This window comes from Mustela nivalis (genome assembly GCF_964662115.1).
Source record: "Mustela nivalis genome assembly, chromosome: 7".
In the NCBI taxonomy this organism is placed as follows: Eukaryota; Metazoa; Chordata; class Mammalia; order Carnivora; family Mustelidae; genus Mustela; species Mustela nivalis.
The window spans coordinates 134,342,666-134,361,669 of NC_139026.1; the positions used below are offsets into that span (position 1 = coordinate 134,342,666).

The window sequence follows — 19,004 nt, forward strand, 5'->3', positions numbered from 1 at the left end:
ATTAATAATTCAATGTCCACTCCACTCTCCAGAATCCTAACTCATACAAAGAGCTAAACTCCTACTTCTACATGGTAAAAATTTGAAGACAGCTACCTAGTTCCCCTGCAATCTTCTCCTCAACTTAGAAACAGTGCTTTCAACTGTTTCACGTTATAGGTGCACTTCCTAGATATTTTATCTTCTGATCCTCTCCTCTTGACATTCCAATATGCATGATCTTAAAATGTGGTACTCAAAGTAGACATAATGTAGTATAATATAAATGGATATGATCAGATTGGTATATATACCTATATTATATATATATATATATATATATATATATATGTATACATTGTGTATATATAGCTCACAGTTCAACTAATATACTCTAAGAATTTGGCTTTTGGAACATTCATGGCATATTGTTGATTAATATATTCAATGAAATTTCTATTAAACAATCTTAATTCATCTTGTGATTATTTAAAGAGGACTATTTAAAAAGACTTTAAATAATCCTCTAAATCTCAACTCTGACGTAGACTACAGATCAGCCAACAATGGCCACTGGCCAAATCCAAACCATTGCTTTTTTTGTAATTTATTAAAACTTTGTTTTATCTGAACATGGACACATCCACTCACTTAAGTACTCTCTATGGCTGCTTAAGGGCTGCAAGAGTAGGGCCAAGTAGCTGTGAAAGAAGAGACTGTATGGTTGGCAAAGTCAAAAATAATTCATTTTTGTAATACAAACGTGTCAAGTTATGTTGTACACCTGAAGAGAATGCTACTGTGTTAATTATGTATAAAAAGTTAACAATATTTATTATCTGGTCTTTTAAAAAACGTGTGATGACCACTAAAGACTATTATTTCAACTTGTAAAGACATTTTGTAATTCTGCTCTATTGCCAAATGTCTCAACCACTGTATCATTTTAAATTTAGCAATTTTTATTAGCTCCCTATTAATCCCAATTTCAAGTTAAATTTGCTTTTCCAAACCAGGAAATAAAGGTACACAACTCAAGACTACCTAAGTTTATCAACCTCAATATAACCACCGTTTATCTCTATTTAAAGGCAGAGGAGAATCTAAACATAAGGTAGAGAATATATTCAGGATTTCCTGAACAGTATGTAGAATATTCACTGTTGAAAATATTTAAAAAGGTACAGCGTAGAGAGTGTAGGCAGTGGTATTTGAGTAGCGTGTACAGGGACAGATGGGCCGCTGCACTTGTGGGGAGCACAGCATAACCTACAGAGAAGCTGAATCCTATGTTGTAAACCTGAAACGAATATAACACTGTGTGTCAACTATACTCAAAAAATTTACACACACAAATATACACACAAAAGGAAAACGCAAATCCCCCTTTTAGCCATGTATTCAAAGCCAGCACAGAAGAGCGCTGCGGTCTCGAGCTACAGCTACTTGTTTAACGTCAGTGAACCGAGTGAAGGCCAGTGCGAGGGAATGTGTTTTGAAAGCAATCCAACGTGCTTAAACTACATTACAAGCATTTTCAAAACTCGACAAACACAGATTTTAAAACAACACAGAGCTGGATGAAAAAAAGCAAATAATTCTCTAAAAATGGGATTTCTTTCTTACCATGGTTTTCTTAATACATAAATTATAGTGAATGCCAGGTAATTTTGACAAATTTAGATGTTAAAGTTATACATAATTTTCATGAACTGAAATGCTAGTGATTATCTTCTCTTTTACAAGATCAACTAACTGAAAACTTTAATTGAGGCTCTTTCTCATGATAGTCCCAATTTAATTTAAGATATTTAGATATGAAAGGTTTCTCTTTTTAAGAGCTTAGAAATTTTAAGTCTTTACTAATTGTGTAGCTTTAGTAAGTCATTTAACTCCTTTAAGTAAGTCATAAGTCATGTAACTCATTCCTGTGCCTTATTTGTTTCATTTATAAAATGCAAACAGGCAAGTTCATCTCCAGCTCGAAGCCTATGTCATTTGCAAAACCACATCTAACACCGTAACATATTTTTAACTTAAAAAATAAACACGGAGCATCCCTTTATATTGGAAATGTACAGGAAATAAGGCTTAACTAAATTATGCTGGCTGGTAAAGCTATTCAAAGGGTTGAGAAACATGGACTAGATGTTTTTTACAGCTCTCAAATTCTGTAAGGAGGCTAAATCTTCTTTACCTCAACTCAATGATGACTGTACCTTACCTTTCTCAATGTAATTCTTGGGGGCCCAAGCAGGATCCCCATCTGCATACGGATCACTGTACTGAACTACTGCAGCCTCTTCATCTTCATAATCCACTGGAGGTGGTGGTGGCGGAGGTGGAGAGTCATCAAATATGGGAATGTCATCTGGGGGAGGTGGTGGCGGTGGAGTTGGACTATCAGCAACTAAAAGAATTCGGATAATTGATTTGAATCAAAAATCAGAGTAAATGAAAATTCGTAAGTTAAAAGAATTTAGTAAAGCACTAATTTGTATACAGCATGCACTATAATAAAACATGCAATGATTAGAAATAAAAGCTTGGTGTGTTAGAGCTTCTACTACTTGTAAGAATAATTTTGCAGTAATAAAATGAGCTAAAAATTAGAGTATTAGGAAGTGCTACAAATTAATGAATGCAGGAGGTTAGGAGACAATGTCTCTTTTTATGTAAGGATTACAGGAGTAAAAAAGTTTCCTTACTCCAAGGCTCGGGTCAGAACAAATTTCAGAACAAATGTCGCCCTTTAGTTAGCCTACCTCCTTAAACAAGCCTTATGTCACATTTCTCATCTGGACTACTGTAAATATTATGTATACCATCACATTTAGGATTCGATTACCACTCACTGTGCACATTCAGGTCCCTAATTTTAGCTTTTAGTTGTCTTTTAGTTCCTCAGAAATAAGCCTCCAGTGGGTGGATATTTATTTTTGTCTATTTTAATCAAGAAAAAAGTTGGCAGTATCAGGTCTGCTTCTATGTGTAGGCTTTTTATTCTTTTATTTAAATTTTAACCAGAGAAATTAAATTAGAAAGTAAATAATTACAAGCTAATACAAAATCTCACTGAATATTTTTTAAAATATCTACAATCCATAATCAACATTTTAAATGCAGAAAGCAAGCTAAGAATTTTTGCATTATTGCTAGTAAAACTTAAGCATGGGATGGGGGAGATTTTCTAAGAATACATCCACAATAAAAATTCATAAAAGTGTTGCAGGAAGATGTAATTAAAAACAAACAAACAAACAAAAAGGAACTTACATCATGCAAACCAATAATAATGACTCATACCTCAAGTTGTAGATGGGTGTTGTACATGTATGTGTGTGATTTAAATAATCGAACAGTGAAATGAGAAAATGTCAGGCTAGAACTATGCTCACTGAACTACTATGATACCAGGTAACAAGTTCCCAATATTAAGGAATTCAAACATAGAACACACAACTAATTCTTAATTCAAAATTCTGATCCACAAATTTCTTTGAAAGTTAAAGACATGAAGATGTTTTGACATAAACTGATACAAAGAATTCTATAATATCTGCAGGGGAGAAATTCAGAATACTAACATACTAACTCAAATGCCAATTTCTGGGGCTATTTATGTGATCAAAGCATGCAGTCATAATCTCTTTGTAATACAGGTTTTAAAGCTTACTCAACCTTATTTGGAATAATGTGCTGAGACTATAACCAAGGGATCCAGATTTAGAACACCTGTGGATAACAGCCCTACCTCCACAACCACTTCAATTCTGTGGGTTTTTTTTTTTACTTGATCCTGTTGGGGGACGAGGAAGACTATGAGAAAACAAACCCTGCGTAGTGATGTTCATTTTGATAGCTATCAAGCAGGTCTTTTTCCATCAAATACTTTGGATCCATTTATTTTTGCCCTTACCTTCTCCACAAAGCTTCTAGTATTACTGAGAGGAGAAGAAAATGGGTATGAATCCATCCTAACATCAAAGAGCCAGAGCTCCTATCCTCAATTTGGTTTAAGGTATAAATTATGTTTGCCTGAATCCCTAAATTGCATTTACTCATATACATAACTTACCAGTTTCATGTTTTCACTCAACTGTCTTCATGTCCAACTGCCATGAATCTACACTGGTTTATCTCCAAATTATATATACACAAGAGCAGAGGTCTACTCAATCTTATGCTCTATGCATCATCCTTTGTCTAGCACCACACATAATTAGTTCAAAAATGCTTCCTGATGTTAATCATACACAGATGTAAACATATGAACTCTTTCAGGGGCGCATGTCTTAAACTGAAGCACATTTAGTAGGCTAACTGCCACAGGAAACTGCATATTTAACAGAACACAGAATTTGTACTCCATAAAACATGTAAGATACTGATACAGTTTATAATCAATCTTCCTAACATGCTTTCAAAGAAAATAGATCCTAAATAAAGCTGCACATTGTGCAGTGCAAGGAGACCAAGTGATTCCACTTTGTAAGTCTAAGGAAAAGAACTAAAATAAAACCGTACTACAGTCGTCTTTAGCAAAAACCATGCATGCCCAGAATTAAATACATTAATACTGAATTTCTATTTAAAAAAAAAAAAAAAGAGGTGGGGTGCCTGAGTGGCTCAGTTGGTTAAGCATGTGCCTTCAGCTCAGGTCATGATCCCAGAGTCCTGGGATCAGGCATCCTGCTTAGCAGTAGTAGGGGTGGGGCGGTGGGGGGCGGGGTCCTGCATCTCTCAATTCCTCTACCTCTCCTCCCGCTGGTGTGCTTAGGCTGTCTCTCACATGTTCACTCTTCCTCTCTTTAATAAATAAAATTTCTTTTTACAAAACTTACCAAAATGCTAGTCAATAATGCTTTGGTCCCACTAAATGGATGTTTATTATGGCTATCTTAAAGTATCCTCTCATTGACTATAAGGCTGCTCAAGGACCAGCAATTACCCTTATTCAGTTCTTTTCAAAAAATAAGATTCACTTTTTTATATGTCAAAGTTTTAATGTAAGTTAAACATAGTAGCGTTTTCAAACACATGTTAACAATAAGGACGGTTTTACACTCAGAAATTTCAACATTTTGGAACTACATCTCATAAAAAGCCCATTCAATCATATATAGTTCTTAAAGGTAGAAACTTTGTCTTAGAGCCTCACACATAACACTGAATAAACAATTTAACTGGAGGAAGGGAAGAAATGTGGAGAATTACACAACAGGGTCAGCAAAAGTTGAACAATGGAATTTGCCACACTGTATTCTCCTGGAGGATGGGGTAGTCATGTGGGTTACACATTTGTTGAAACCATTCTAAAATCTATTTGTATGGCAATGATCCCAAATGAAGTAAATCACTATTAGACCACCTTACCATGTTAATCTCAACAGCTACTCTGGCCTAGTATAATTCAGTAGTTGTGGTATTTTTTATTTTGTCAACACTCACTCTGATCGGGCAGTTAGGATTACACATCGTCTGGAACCTCAAGGCAATCAGGTAGTAATATAGACTACTCTATCCTAATCAAATCCATGTATTCAAAAGAATTTCCAAAAGTCATTAAACTGACATGTCTGCGAGAAGACTAAAAGCAGGAGGTGTGCGTATTCAGAAATATTCCTCACGGGCCTGCATGTAGCCAAAACAGAAAAGGGCTTGCCAGTCTCACACTCAAATGGATAACCTGGATATAAATTACTTATTCTTGCAGATTCATTCTTATTGTAATAACAAATTTTTATATAGGTTCAAAATTATTTCCGTATAAAAATCTGAGGCTTTTACAAAGCTTTCACTAAAATTTTTATGTAACTAAAGGAGAAAAGAAAACCCTGCCCCCAATGCGTAATAAATTTAACCCCATACTTTAATTTTCTATATGCTGAAGAATTTGCTGGCAACAGAATACAAAATGTCAAAATGTCTTCTAACTCCCCTAATAACTAATGGAAGCTGGTAGTTTTCATATAATTTGAATTTTTATGTTTCATTATTCTTTCCTTAAGAATCTGCAAAGATCAGATTTCATGTTTTAGATCATGTAAATAACATAAGAAAGTTGCAGTCTTGAAATTTATATGGGTCAGTAATCATGCACACAAGAGAAAAAACTGAAGACCGTGCTCTTCAGTTTCAAAATCGTATCTGCACCTGTTTTCAAGATAAGATTAGCTTCTCAATAAAAGTAAGAAAATGATGACTCATCAGCCATGCATGCTATAAGGAAACAGCCTCTACTCTTCACAGCTCAGTTTTCCCAAACTTACTGTTTTCCTGCACCCTGGCCACGAAGCCTGTGAGAGGTATCTGTGGAGTCAACTGAGGCATAGGGGGAGGGGGTGGAGCAATAGATACTGGTAGCGACAACACAGTGTGGGGGAAGTAAAACAGATAAAGGAAAGAAAAGGAAACAAACAAAAAGCAGAAGTCAGTTACAAGGACCACAAACATAAGTATGCAAAGAACAGTTTGCAAATGAAACAAAACAAAACAAAACAAAAAACAAAAAACCTGCAGAACCTTCTTCAACTTCAGTTCCCATCAGCCAACCTAAATAGAGTTGTTGCTTAGCCAACTGGTTAATTTTTTTAAAAATACATTTAATTTAACCCTAATGTTAACTGTTTGGGGGAACATTTAAGTTTACCATCACACATTTTCATAATGAATTTTCGAATTCTAAAAAAAGACTTTAAAAAAAGCAACAGCGATATTTCCAGGATATTTTGTCTTTGCCATATTGCTATAACCTAGCAGGTAATATCTAGCTTTAAGGTAATGTTGTAAATCAGAGTCCATGTTATAAACAAATAAATAAATATGTTATGTTATGGAATATATGTTATGGAATAGCCGTTTATTCTGTTATAAAGACATACTAATCACAGGTTTCCTTTAAAAACCATTATATATCTAAATTTACACATAGCTCTCCAGGAAAAACCCTTGTTACTGTAAAACAAGGTATTTTCTAAGGTGACAATTTTATTTGTAAAGATATCCCTCCTAAATTTCCTATGAAACAAGACTGCTCCACATACCATGTTAATTGTTTGTTCACTGAGGTTCATAGTAAGTATTTCAAAAGTACCTTCTTCATTTTATCACTGTTCAAAATAGGAAACCTGATCTCATAACAGGTGAAAATACTCAATTATTTGCATTAAAGTAATTTATAATGAATCCCTGAGTAGCTGAAAACACTTCAACTTCTTACTGGAGAGGATGTAATTTATAGGAAATTGGTATCAAATGCTCACGTACACAACATATGTATTAAAAACTGCAGCAAACTAGAAGTAAACATTCTTAAGTTTATCATTTTGTCTCATTTTTAGCAAGACAGTAACTGCCAGAGATTGCTTAGAAAGTCAGGACTGACTTTGCAAAATTCAGTTTACTGGCAGTCACCAAAACATGGCACTAAATTGACAGAGAAAAACAATTTATTGGTTCCCAAGGATCATTTAACCAAAAAGTCGTTTCAATTAACCCGCTGTATAAATTCTGTTGGTAAGCATAAAAATTTGAAAAGTTCAGTATTCAAAGCAGCAGTAACTTACCAAAGCAATGTAATTGCATTAATATTCATTATATGGCTAAAATTAACATTCAATTCACTATGAAACTGGTCCTCATTGATTCTGATACTTTGGATGTAGAAGGCTCTTAAATAAATAAAATGTTACAGCTTTGATTTCAAAACAAAACAAACCTCCCACAAACCTAAAAAATTTGTTTAGAAACAACCCTTAGTAACTAGACATGCTGGTTAGTACAGAGAGAAAAAGAAAAGCTATGCTATAAAGATACTAGTCACTACCACCACGTCTGGACAGAAGGGAAAATATGCACATCAAAACACTAAAAACATTTACATCCTACTACTACTACTACTACTACAGCAACCACCACTACTACCACTATCACTACACCACCAACAGTAACTCAGATTGAGGGATAGTTCTTTTGAAACCTAATATTTTCAAAATTTGAATCCAAATTTCCTTTATAGTATCTAAAAGATATAGTCACTCAGTAATGAAAAGGTCTTATTTAAGAATAGGAACCCACTGAGTACTGCTGAAATAAAACTACACAAATTAGGTAAAGTGTCATCAAAAACCCTATTTGCAGCATGAACTAAATTTCTAAGTGAGGTAAAGAAAAATAAAGAACATAAAGATAGGATCTAAAAACACAACATATTATGGGGGAAAAAAAATGAAAAGGTCTGGGGCGCCTGGGTGGCTCAGTGGGTTAAGCCGCTGCCTTCGGCTCAGGTCATGATCTCAGGGTCCTGGGATCAAGTCCCGCATCGGGCTCTCTGCTCAGCAGGGAGCCTGCTTCCCTCTCTCTCTCTCTGCCTGCCTCTCCATCTACTTGTGATTTCTCTCTGTTAAATAAATAAATAAAATCCTTTAAAAAAAAAAAAAAAAAAAAAAAAAGACCTTGATGTTTAAAAAAAAAAAAAAAAAAAAAAAAAAAAAAATGAAAAGGTCATGAAACTACTGAGGCTAATAATCAGAAAATCCATGGAATATTCAGACTCTAGCTACCTTTCATTACGAAAAGGAAATCAGGGGAAACGTGAGATAAAATTCTAACAGGTGAAGTTTCTTGGTAGGTAATCTGGATGAAAATTTTAAGTCTGGAAAAAGGACTGTATAAATTTGGGGAATATCTGTAAATTTTGACATTTTTGCTCAAGTGTTTTTCATTTCTTAGTTTTTTGCTAGAACACAATCTTTAACTCTAAAATTTACACTGGAAATTTACAGCTCTGCTGTAAAATACAAGTTCAGAACATGCGTTATACTTCTTGGGGAAAACCAACTTCTTAGAGAAAACCAGCTTCTTAGGGAAACGGGAGTACTCAGTGATGTTTTACTACTACAACATGCAGCTCTAGAGAATAGTTACAAGCGCCACATGAGAAAGTGTGCTCCAGTCTAGGCCCAGGGTTTGCCTCCTGAAGCCAATAATACTGGGCAACAAGCTCATGTCAGACGTTTTTCCCTTTTTGAGTTAAGCATCGTAACATGGAAAGTGAAATTAATGATTACCCTAAGCAATTCATACTTCCTGCCATTATATGCCAAAACTATTTGCTAATCTTTAAATATCTTTAAGCCTTTAAAAACACTGACTGCAGTTAGTGTTGAGATGTGCAATTTGACGCGAAGAGAAAGAAACCAGAAGAAAATCCTCCCCAGTGTTACAGTGATTAGAGACAGAATAAGCAGGCATCACAAATGTTTTTAATGGTTTTGAACTCATTTCAGTACAGGTTAACAAGCTTCAAAGTGATAGCCAGCAATTTCATTGTATTAAAGAAAAATTTCCAATGTTCTTTCTTTCACTGCTACTAAAGTATGTCAAACATGCTGATAAAAATAAACTCAGCTTAATTTCGCTATTTTTCTTCTCTAGTTCTATTTATAGTAATAAAAATACCCTATTAAACCATTAGTTAAATTTTAGTATGTAAGTATATTCAGTAAATCTGAATTTTTTTGAAAGTGATAAGCAATTATTTTTTGTGATAAGTAGTAATTCTTAAAATGGTAGGATTCAAGGACTGACTTCCTAAAGCAAAAATAAACATGAAATAGCATGATTTCAATTGTTGTCTATCACTGGCAAGAACAACAGCTTCAAATAATTTCCTTCAAAAGGAACTCCACTGTTGCTGTACGCCTGCCAAGCACAAGCTTACTTGAATTCTGAGAATAAAGTGGACCTCCATTAACATGAGGCTGAGCAGAAAATGGAGCAGTCACAGAGGGAGTTCGTCTGTATCCACCAGAAGATGTCGAGGAAGTGGTAGAGTTGTGTCGAGAAATCTGCCTGGTCATTGTGCCATACTGGGAACCAGGAGCTGAGCCCGGGGCTGCGGAAAAGCATTAGTCAAAAGCAACCAACAAAGAATTTGAGCAACATGTGACCTCCGAAGGCAGAACAAAGAGAAGAGGACTCTCAGTAAGAAATATTTATCGCTTCTCAAAGCCCACAGCACAAAATAAAGAGAAAAGTGAAGATAAAACACAAATAACCGTCTGAACTTATAAACAAAAGGAAAAACAGATATTGTGTGGAAAGCTGCAAAAGTAAAATAAGTAACATTCTTAAACCTTTTAATTTAGCAGAATCCCAAATGGTATTTCGCTAATCTTACATATAAAATTTTTCCTGTATCATTTTAGAATATATAGGTTTTACCTGTGAACTATGTCTCTCCAACAAAATAAGTACCAAAAGGTAATTTGAAATGGAACACATCGGTTTTCGGATGTGAATATATAACAGTTGGTTTACAAGCTTCTTTTCCATTGCCAAATCTTTAGGAGCACAGGTTAAATTATAAAATATACATAAGCTAGCATATTTTCCACATATACTGCTATATTTAAGTGACCGTCTACTGTTTTAGCAGCTATAATCAAATACATATGCTAGCAGAATCATTTTTATGAGAAGCACAATTTCTAGTTTCAAAGCACATATTTATAGTATCTGATTTGTTATGTATCTCTAAACTTTTAAGAACATACTTCCCCTTTCACTTAAATTTTTCTGACAAAACTGTAAATAATTTTAGATGTTGTAAAATAATTTTACAATTTTAAAGAAGCTTTATGTAGAAAATCCATTATTTATCTCCATACTTGTAGGGCTTTTTCCCATGCTATACCCAAAATAACCTTCTTTTATTATCATGCATATCTAGAATGACTAAAGCACTAACAGTTCAGAAAACTTTATTCAACATCATCTTTACCAACATTTCAAAAAAGTTTAATATTTAAAAGGTTAATAAAGTTCAAAGCCTCTAAAGTTAACCATACTTTCCAACCAAAAGTAACTTCAGGGTTAATGTTAGCCCCTTTGCCCCACCCAAACATCTAAGCAGACTAAGTAAGTAAAACAAGCGTATTTTCATTCAGTTGTGTAATTTAGCCTCCTCTAGAGGTCATACACAAGTTATGACATAAAACCATACAGCAGAGGTTGTTCATTTTAAAAAGTGTTAATAAATTTAACATTTTGGAGTTCCCAGAGCCACAGGCAGTCACTAATTATTTGAATCATCCCCACGTTCATTTTCTAAATAGAAACACATTTTTAAAATAATACCCTAGAAAAAATGAAACAAGATGAAACCAGAAAGGGAGATGAACCATAAGAGACTCTTAATCTCAGCAAACAAACTGAGGGTTGCTGGAGAGGAGAGGGGTGAAAGGGAGGGGGTGGCCGGGTGATGGGCACTGGGAAGGGCATGTGCTATGGTGAGCACTGTGAACTGTGTATGACTGATGAATCACAGACCTGTACCCCTGAAGCAAATAATGCATTATATGTTAATAAAAATAAATTTTAAAAAATAAAAAATAAAAATAATAATACTCCACTCAAGAGCCTTCATGAATAAGAAATCCTAGATAGCTAGGGTTTCCACAGAACTAAGAGGTAAACCTTTAGCTGTTTTTAATGGACCTCTCTGTAAAATGATTCTTTTATTTCTAAATTATATAAAAAGTATATGAAATCCAAGTTATTTTCCTTGCTGATCTTAAAACTGAAAACCAACCATTCAGTATTTCCAAACTATGCTTATTTCAGAATTTACTTTTTTTATATGTAATAAATCATAATACCAATGGGCATATGATTTATACACATGTTATATACAGAAATATTGCAGTTATGTATAATTACATGTAATAGTGACATATAATTTATCTGTATATGTATTTTATATATAATAAAGAAAAATACAATAAATACCCAGCTCCATGCAACAGTGTATTTCCACTATCACCAAAGCTTCCTGTTTGTGCCTCCTGGATCCCAAAACCCAAAAGGCGTTAAATATTCTTTTTTGTTTCCTTTTTTAAATCACAGATATATGTGACCTTGAACAATACACAACACACAGAGAAGTTATAAACTTTTATAATGGAGTAATTATACATGCTGCTGGCTTTCTGTTTTGTTTTTTTATTTAAGATTCATCCCTGGTGAATACTGATCATCCTTTTTTTTTTTTTTTATTTGCATGTGAGAATGCCACAATTTATTTATCCATTCTATTGTAAGTAAACATTTGGGTTGCATCCGGATTTTCGCTAATATTAATGCTACTACTGTGAACATTCCTAAATATGGTTCCTGAGTTTCTCTAAAATATTGGTTCTCAAACTTCAGCACTGATCAGAATTTCACCTCAAGGGCTTGTAATACAGACTGCTGAGCCCCATCCTCAAAGTTTCTGAGTAGGTCTAAAATGGGGTCTGAGAATTTACATTTCTAACTAGTTCCCCTGTGATGATGATGCACCTGGTCCTGGAATCACACTCCGAAAGTCACTGCTCTAGGACAGTGGTTTTTCAAATTTTATGGTTTTAAAATTAGAGAACCTCAAAAAGCTTTTGCAGAGGTGGGTTATAGACAGGTAATCACTTTAATAGAAATTATAAATGACACATCTTTAAAACACATGAGTATGCAAATCACAAATAAACATTTTGTCAGCTGTCACAGCAATGAATTTATAATAAGTCATACAGCTTCTGGAAACTTCCACTGTATTCTTATACATGAGAATGAAAAAGACAACTAGATCTTAGTATTATTAGTATTATTGTGACTAAGGTTCTGACCTAAAAACTCCGTAAAAGGATCTCAGCATCGACCTGTAGCCATATTCTGAGAACCCATACTCTGATCGTAAATATCTAGAAATGAAATTATTACATCTAAGGTAGAAACGTATTCAACCTGACTAGATAACAACAAATTACCCTCCAAAGTACCAACTAATAAACTTCCACCAGCAGTGTACTTTCCTGTTACTACACATACTCATCAATACTGAGTACTAATGAACTTCCACATTTCTACTTACAAGGTGGATATAAAATAGAATCTCATTGTGATTATAACTTTCATTTTCCTGATTATTAACTAGCTTGGGTACTTTTTTTCAGATGGGCTTTCGGGCAATAATTTTTATTATTAGGGTCGTCTTTTTATTATCTCCTTTGCCCCTTTTTAATACTTTGAAAAGACGTGGCTAGACAGCTTTATTTCACCCAACCTGAAACTCAGCTGTCATTTGAAACATTTCATTATCCATTTCTATCCAGATTATTGCTCTTGTATATTTCCAGGCTGAACAGTTTCATACTATGTGTATATTTGGAATTCTTAATATGCTCAATCCAGTCACCTCTGATTTAGGAAAAATTTGAATGTATCTGATGAAAAAACAATCTTTTTTTCTTGGCATCCCAGATGCCATTAGTACTGAGCTGTATCAGAGTTTTTCACACTGTGATCCACAGGAAAGCCTCAGGAGCACCATCATTTTCCTTGCCATTTTAATTCCTCCTGCACCCCACATCTTTTCCCAATCCTTTGACTGTACACACTAGGAAGTTCCAAATGAGGTTTCATGTAAAAAATATTACTCATTTAAAAATATCTTTTTGAACAATCACTGCTGTAATTTTCCTTAAGAAATCAGAACAAGCAACAAATACAAACCACATGAAATTGGTTACAAATTAGGCATAAAAACATTACACATTTCAGAGAAATGTGATTTTACATTTAACTGTGTAACTTCAGAGGCCTTTCACCAGAAGAAATTAGTGTAAATTAGATTAACACTTAAACCTTTGTATTACCACCTACAACCTAATAGCTATAAAAGGCAGCAGTCTAACAGAGGGAGTTTATTATGAATACAAAAAGTAAATGAGATCACTCCAGGGGTTATGCAGTCTCACCTATCACAGTGTTCCCTGGGAGAAGTGGTGGAAGAGGTGGTGCTGGTGGAGCTCCAGAAGGAGGAGGGACAGAAATGTTTTCTAATAAAATAGTTTATAATTCAGGTCAGAGGACAAGAAAGAGAACTAAACATTCTGAAACAGTAAGAAAGTACAAAGTTTTGGAAAGGGGAGAAAAAAAAAAAAAAAAAGACAGACACCCATATGTAAAAGCATGACCAAATGAATATGAATTCATTTTACTAGGTAAAAAGGACACTGCGTTCATACCTGCAGTAACTGTAAAATATGCCATTTTTATAAGCAATTTTTTCTTTTTCAACCTCCTTAAGAAGCTAAGAATTTTTCCTAACAGTTTTGATTATTAAATATGCATTTTTAGCACTAGTCATTTCATTTACAAAACAAAACAAAAATAATCAAGGGACTAATTTAATACTCCGCAAAGATTTCTTAAATTTTTCTATAATCTGAAGAGTAAAAAATTTTTCCTATTTTAACCCCGTTTTATATTCATGGCATTTTACTGACGTATGTATGTATGGAATATTATCCATAAATGCAGTAAAGTCACAGAACAAGCTCACGCCAGAGCTGAGACAACAGCCTACAAAGCAATGTCAAAACTCACTGACATTAACAAAATAATAACCACAAAACAACTCACTGGTATATAATTCATATTAAAGACATTCATCCTTTGAAGTATCGCAATACTGGTTTGCTCTTGAAATAATAAATATCATTCTTGACTAATGCCCAAGACAAGTATTTCTAGAGAAAAATGGACAAAAAACTATTTAATAATGTTATGTAATATGCTTTTATGTAAGAAAAAAAGAGCTAGTAAAGTCCTAATGTCTCCATGAGAATGTCCTTTAAAATCTTCTTAAATTTGTTATTAGCATTTCTTCTAGCAACAATCACAATAATAAGTAAATTTCATCTAATGTAATTATTTCAGACTTTCATAATACAGCTCATAAATTCTAGCACATATTACAACAGGTTAATACACAACATACCTGGTCCAACAGTGGGCGGTGAAGGTGTAGGCACGGCGATGGGAATGCCAATACTGCTGCTTCCACTGTTTTCTCGACTTCCACTCCCCCCACTGCTTCCACTGCCAAGAAACAAATTTGAAAAAAGCCATTCTAGAGATTTATTGAAAGACAAATTCAAAGCCAATAAATACTCTTTTTAAAAAAAGATTTTATTTATTTGACAGAGAGAGATCACAAGTAGGCAGAGAGGCAGGCAGAGAGAGAGAGAGGAGGAAGCAGGCTCCCTGCTAAGCAGAGAACCCGATGCGGGGCTCGATCCCAGGATCCTGGGATCATGACCTGAGCCAAAGGCAGAGGCTTTAACCCAATGAGCCACCCAGGCACTCCAATAAATACTCCTTTTATTATGTGTGTGTGTGTGTACTAAATACATAAAACAAAAAGTTTATAAAACTATTCAATACAATTTTAACCCTAATACTTCAAGTTCTTGTGTTTTCCTCTACTTCTCAAACTACTGGAAATCAGTATAGTCATAACACAGTATACAGAACCATCAGAAGAGATAATCATATTGAGAAATGAATGACCAATATAATCTTAGTACAATGATCCAACAAAAGTTCATTTAAAACCTACTATGAAAATCAGTAACTAAAGCAGACTTGAACCATGTTGTCAGGGGCTCACAGCTGAAAATGGGAAAACAGACGTTAAAAAAACAACATGATGGATGCCACAAAAGAAAATGTACAAGATACTATAGAAGTTAATAGAAAGTGTAACCAGGGGGTGCCTGGGTGGCTCATTGGGTTAAGCCTCTGCCTTCAGCTCAGGTCATGATCTCAGGTCCTGGGACTAAGCCCCACACTGGGCTCTCTGCTGGGCAGAGAGCCTACACCCCCCGCCCCCCTCCTGCCTCTCTGCCTACTTGTTGTGATCTCTGTCAAATAAATCTTTAAAAAAAGAAAGTGTAACAAGCTTTAGTCTGGAATTAATACCAAAATCTCCATCCCATCTCAAAGAATGGTGATAAAACAGGAAACTTTCTGGAAAACGAGCAAACCACCACCAACAACAACAAATGTGAAGCTTCAGCATGGGACAGTCTAGAAGAGTCAATACTGTTAAACTCTAACAAATTCCTTACAATTCTGTTCCCTATGGATTTACTGTTCCTTTAGGCATACAACCTCACACTAACCAGCTGTTCTAGTAACATGTACATATATGCATATGTATGTAACCTTAGGCTCCATATGGTCTTAAAAATTAACATCACTGTCATAGCAGGCCCAGAAACTGAAGAGAGCTAAGACTAGCACTGCTTAAATAAAAAATTTTTCTCCAATATGATTATTCTATAATTATATTATCATATGTTAAATAAAGAAAAAGAAAAAGAGAGGAAGCTGTTTACCATAAATTGCTTGAATGTGGTCTCTCCCTAGTCCCTCAAGCCAGGTGGTCAATATCCTGCTTTGTGCCAGCACTGCCTCACAGACATATGAAGTTTTTGTACTTACTATGCTCTTCTACAATTATTAGCTTATGTGCCCTATTCCTCACATGAAAATTAGGGTTAGAAAATTACAGCCCCTGGACCAAATCTGGCCGCTGGCCCAATTTTTACAACCTGTGGGCTAAGAATATTCTTTCCATTTTTAAATAGTTGAAAAAAAACTGAAAGAAGAAGAATATTTATGACACATTAAAATTACATGAAATCCAAACTTAAGTTCCATATGCAGAGTCTGACTAGAATGCAGCCATGCTCATTCACTTGTGTGTCGTCCAGGCTGCTTCCATGCTGCAATGACAGAGCGGAATAATCACAAGAGACCATAAGGCCCACTAATCCTAAAATATTAACAATCTGGCCTTTTATTAAAAAGTTTGTCGTGGGACGCCTGGGTGGCTCAGTTGGTTAAGCAGCTGCCTTCGGCTCAGGTCATGATCCCAGGGTCCTGGGATCGAGTCCCACATTGGGCTCCTTGCTCGGCAGGGAGCCTGCTTCTCCCTCTGCCTCTGCCTCTGCCTGCCTCTCTGTCTGCCTGTGCTCGCGCACTCTCTCTCCCTCTGTCTCTGACAAATAAATAAAATCTTTAAAAAAAAAAAAAAAGTTTGTCGATCTCCTGTTCTAACAGAATGAGCTTCTGGAAAATTAAACTGTATCTTATGGGCATATCTCTAGTACCTCATGAAGTAATGCTTAGTAACTGGATGTTGAATATGATTAAACTATTAATACTCCCACTAGAGAGAAAAACCGTGCTTTGAATTATTATTCAAAAACACACACACACACACACAAAATTTGGTGTCCTCATTGAGCCTGACCTGATATAGTGACTGCAGATATCAATATAATAATTTATTTATTAACAGCACCAATAACAAATTTCCATTACACAGCAACTAAGAGGCTTGACATACCCTACTTAACTGAATCCCCCCCAAAATGATTTTAGTAAATTTATCTAATATATCAACCTAAAAGTCAAGGTAAAGAGAAGTTCCTTGCCAAAGTTATTAAGTGATATAAAACTGAAGAATAAAATAAAGCTATGGGGAGCCTGGGTGGCTCAGTGGGTTAAAGCCTCTGCCTTTGGCTCAGGTCATGATCTCAGGGTCCTGGGATGGAGCCCCGTGTCGGGATCTCTGCTCAGCTGGGAGCCTCCTTCCTCCTCTCTATCTCTGCCTGCCTCTCTGCCTACTTGTGATATCTGTCAAATAAATAAATAAAATCTTTTTAAAAAAAACTATATAAAATAAAGCTGAAGTCAAGCTAATAATAACAAATAATAATAAAATAAATTAAGCTCTACAATAAATTTGTCTGACTTTATAAAAGTACCCAAACACAGAGTGGTGACTTCTCGGGGAAAGAAAGTAGAGGCTATAATTGGGAAAGGGCCTAATAGGGACCTGATCTGGGAATGGTTATGTGGGTATACTCAATTTGTATTAAACCATCAAGTTGTATACTTAATAGACTGAACGCTTTTCTGAATGTATGTCATGCTTCGTAATCAAGTTTTTTAAAAATCCATATGATTTTACAACTTAATTTTCTAGTATATCAACTCTCTTAACAAATTTCCTCAGATTTAAGATGTCTTTTTTTATTTCAATTTCATAAAGTTTAATAAATCATGTTGTATAATTTCTGATATTTCACCTTTTTTTAAAAAGACTTTATTTATCTGACAGAAAGAGATCACATGTAGGCAGAGAGAGGGGTTTGAGAAGTGGACTCCCTGCAGAGCAGAGAGCTTGACGTGAGGCTCGATCCCAGGACCTTGAGATCATGACTCGAGCCGAAGGCAGAGGCTTAACCCACTGAGCCACCCAGGTATCCCTTTATCCAAAAATACTTAAGAGTGATTGCCTCTATCTTTTTTAAATAACTGTTTTAAAAAACATTCTGTAAGCCTTGATCCAAATACACATTTATACCTCCATCAAAAAGAAAACATGGTGGCAAATCTACAATTAGTATAAACCTACTTAAAGCCTAAAAAGCAGAATTATGGCATAAATTTACTTATAGAAACATATATAATATTAGTACCTCACATCTTTTACATTCTATATTAGCATTAGAGCAGTACTTTACTTCAGCAACTTTACAGGAGTCTGTCACCAGTCAGTAATGCCCACTTTCAGATATTCAAAGACTCAATTGAAGGGTTTACCTGTGTGTCCTTGGTCTCTGGTTTAAAGAAGCTGTCCTGCCTGGACTATGCTGACTTCCGAGCCTAGCAGGACTTGTCATGTAGTCATTAGGAACTGTTGGGGGTTTAACAGGTTCCAGGGTTTTGTAAGGAGTATTTCGTCTAAAGAAGAATAATAAAGAAAGGATTAATGAATAAGAAGGAATAAATGGTATTTTCCCCCAAATCTGTGATTGTCTCTTTGTAAACAAGTATAACACAAGTTTTTTTTTTTCTTTAATTTGTAGTAATACATTTTGTTTAAAAAAATTCCTCACTGGGGTATATAAATTCTGTTACTCTACACAAACAATGAAGTTTGCTACTTTTTCTTATTAAAACCATAGGAAAGGGTCATTTAAAAGTTCTAACCTTATTTCTAAAAATAATGATTGTAATTCTTTTAATGCTCAGTAATATTCAATTTTGAATTATACATTATTCCCAGATCAGTGACCCACAAGCCACCATCCTTATACATTAAAAAACAAAGTATCTCTCCT

At 34.8% G+C, this 19,004-nt stretch overlaps 1 protein-coding gene and 1 long non-coding RNA gene across 9 annotated transcripts in view; one reads left to right on the forward strand and one right to left on the reverse strand.

Annotated features, from left to right (window-relative positions):
• Positions 1–19,004, reverse strand: part of ABI1 (abl interactor 1) — a 121,338-nt gene that overhangs the window by 3,678 nt on the left and 98,656 nt on the right. For 2 of the 8 annotated variants that reach the window (XM_082740924.1, XM_082740925.1), the window contains 5 exons: positions 18,484–18,624; positions 14,804–14,904; positions 9,704–9,877; positions 6,252–6,338; positions 2,204–2,389 (listed from right to left, as the gene is read on the reverse strand). In XM_082740924.1, coding sequence (XP_082597050.1) covers positions 2,204–2,389; positions 6,252–6,338; positions 9,704–9,877; positions 14,804–14,904; positions 18,484–18,624 — 689 coding nt within the window. Of the gene's footprint in view, positions 1–2,203; positions 2,390–6,251; positions 6,339–9,703; positions 9,878–13,778; positions 13,860–14,803; positions 14,905–18,483; positions 18,625–19,004 lie in introns of all 8 variants that reach the window. The other 6 variants (XM_082740927.1, XM_082740926.1, XM_082740928.1 and 3 more) reach the window with 4 other exon arrangements.
• Positions 6,337–8,633, forward strand: LOC309869557. Its single transcript, XR_014314262.1, has 2 exons — positions 6,337–8,216; positions 8,484–8,633. It is a non-coding gene; the product is annotated as an uncharacterized lncRNA (long non-coding RNA).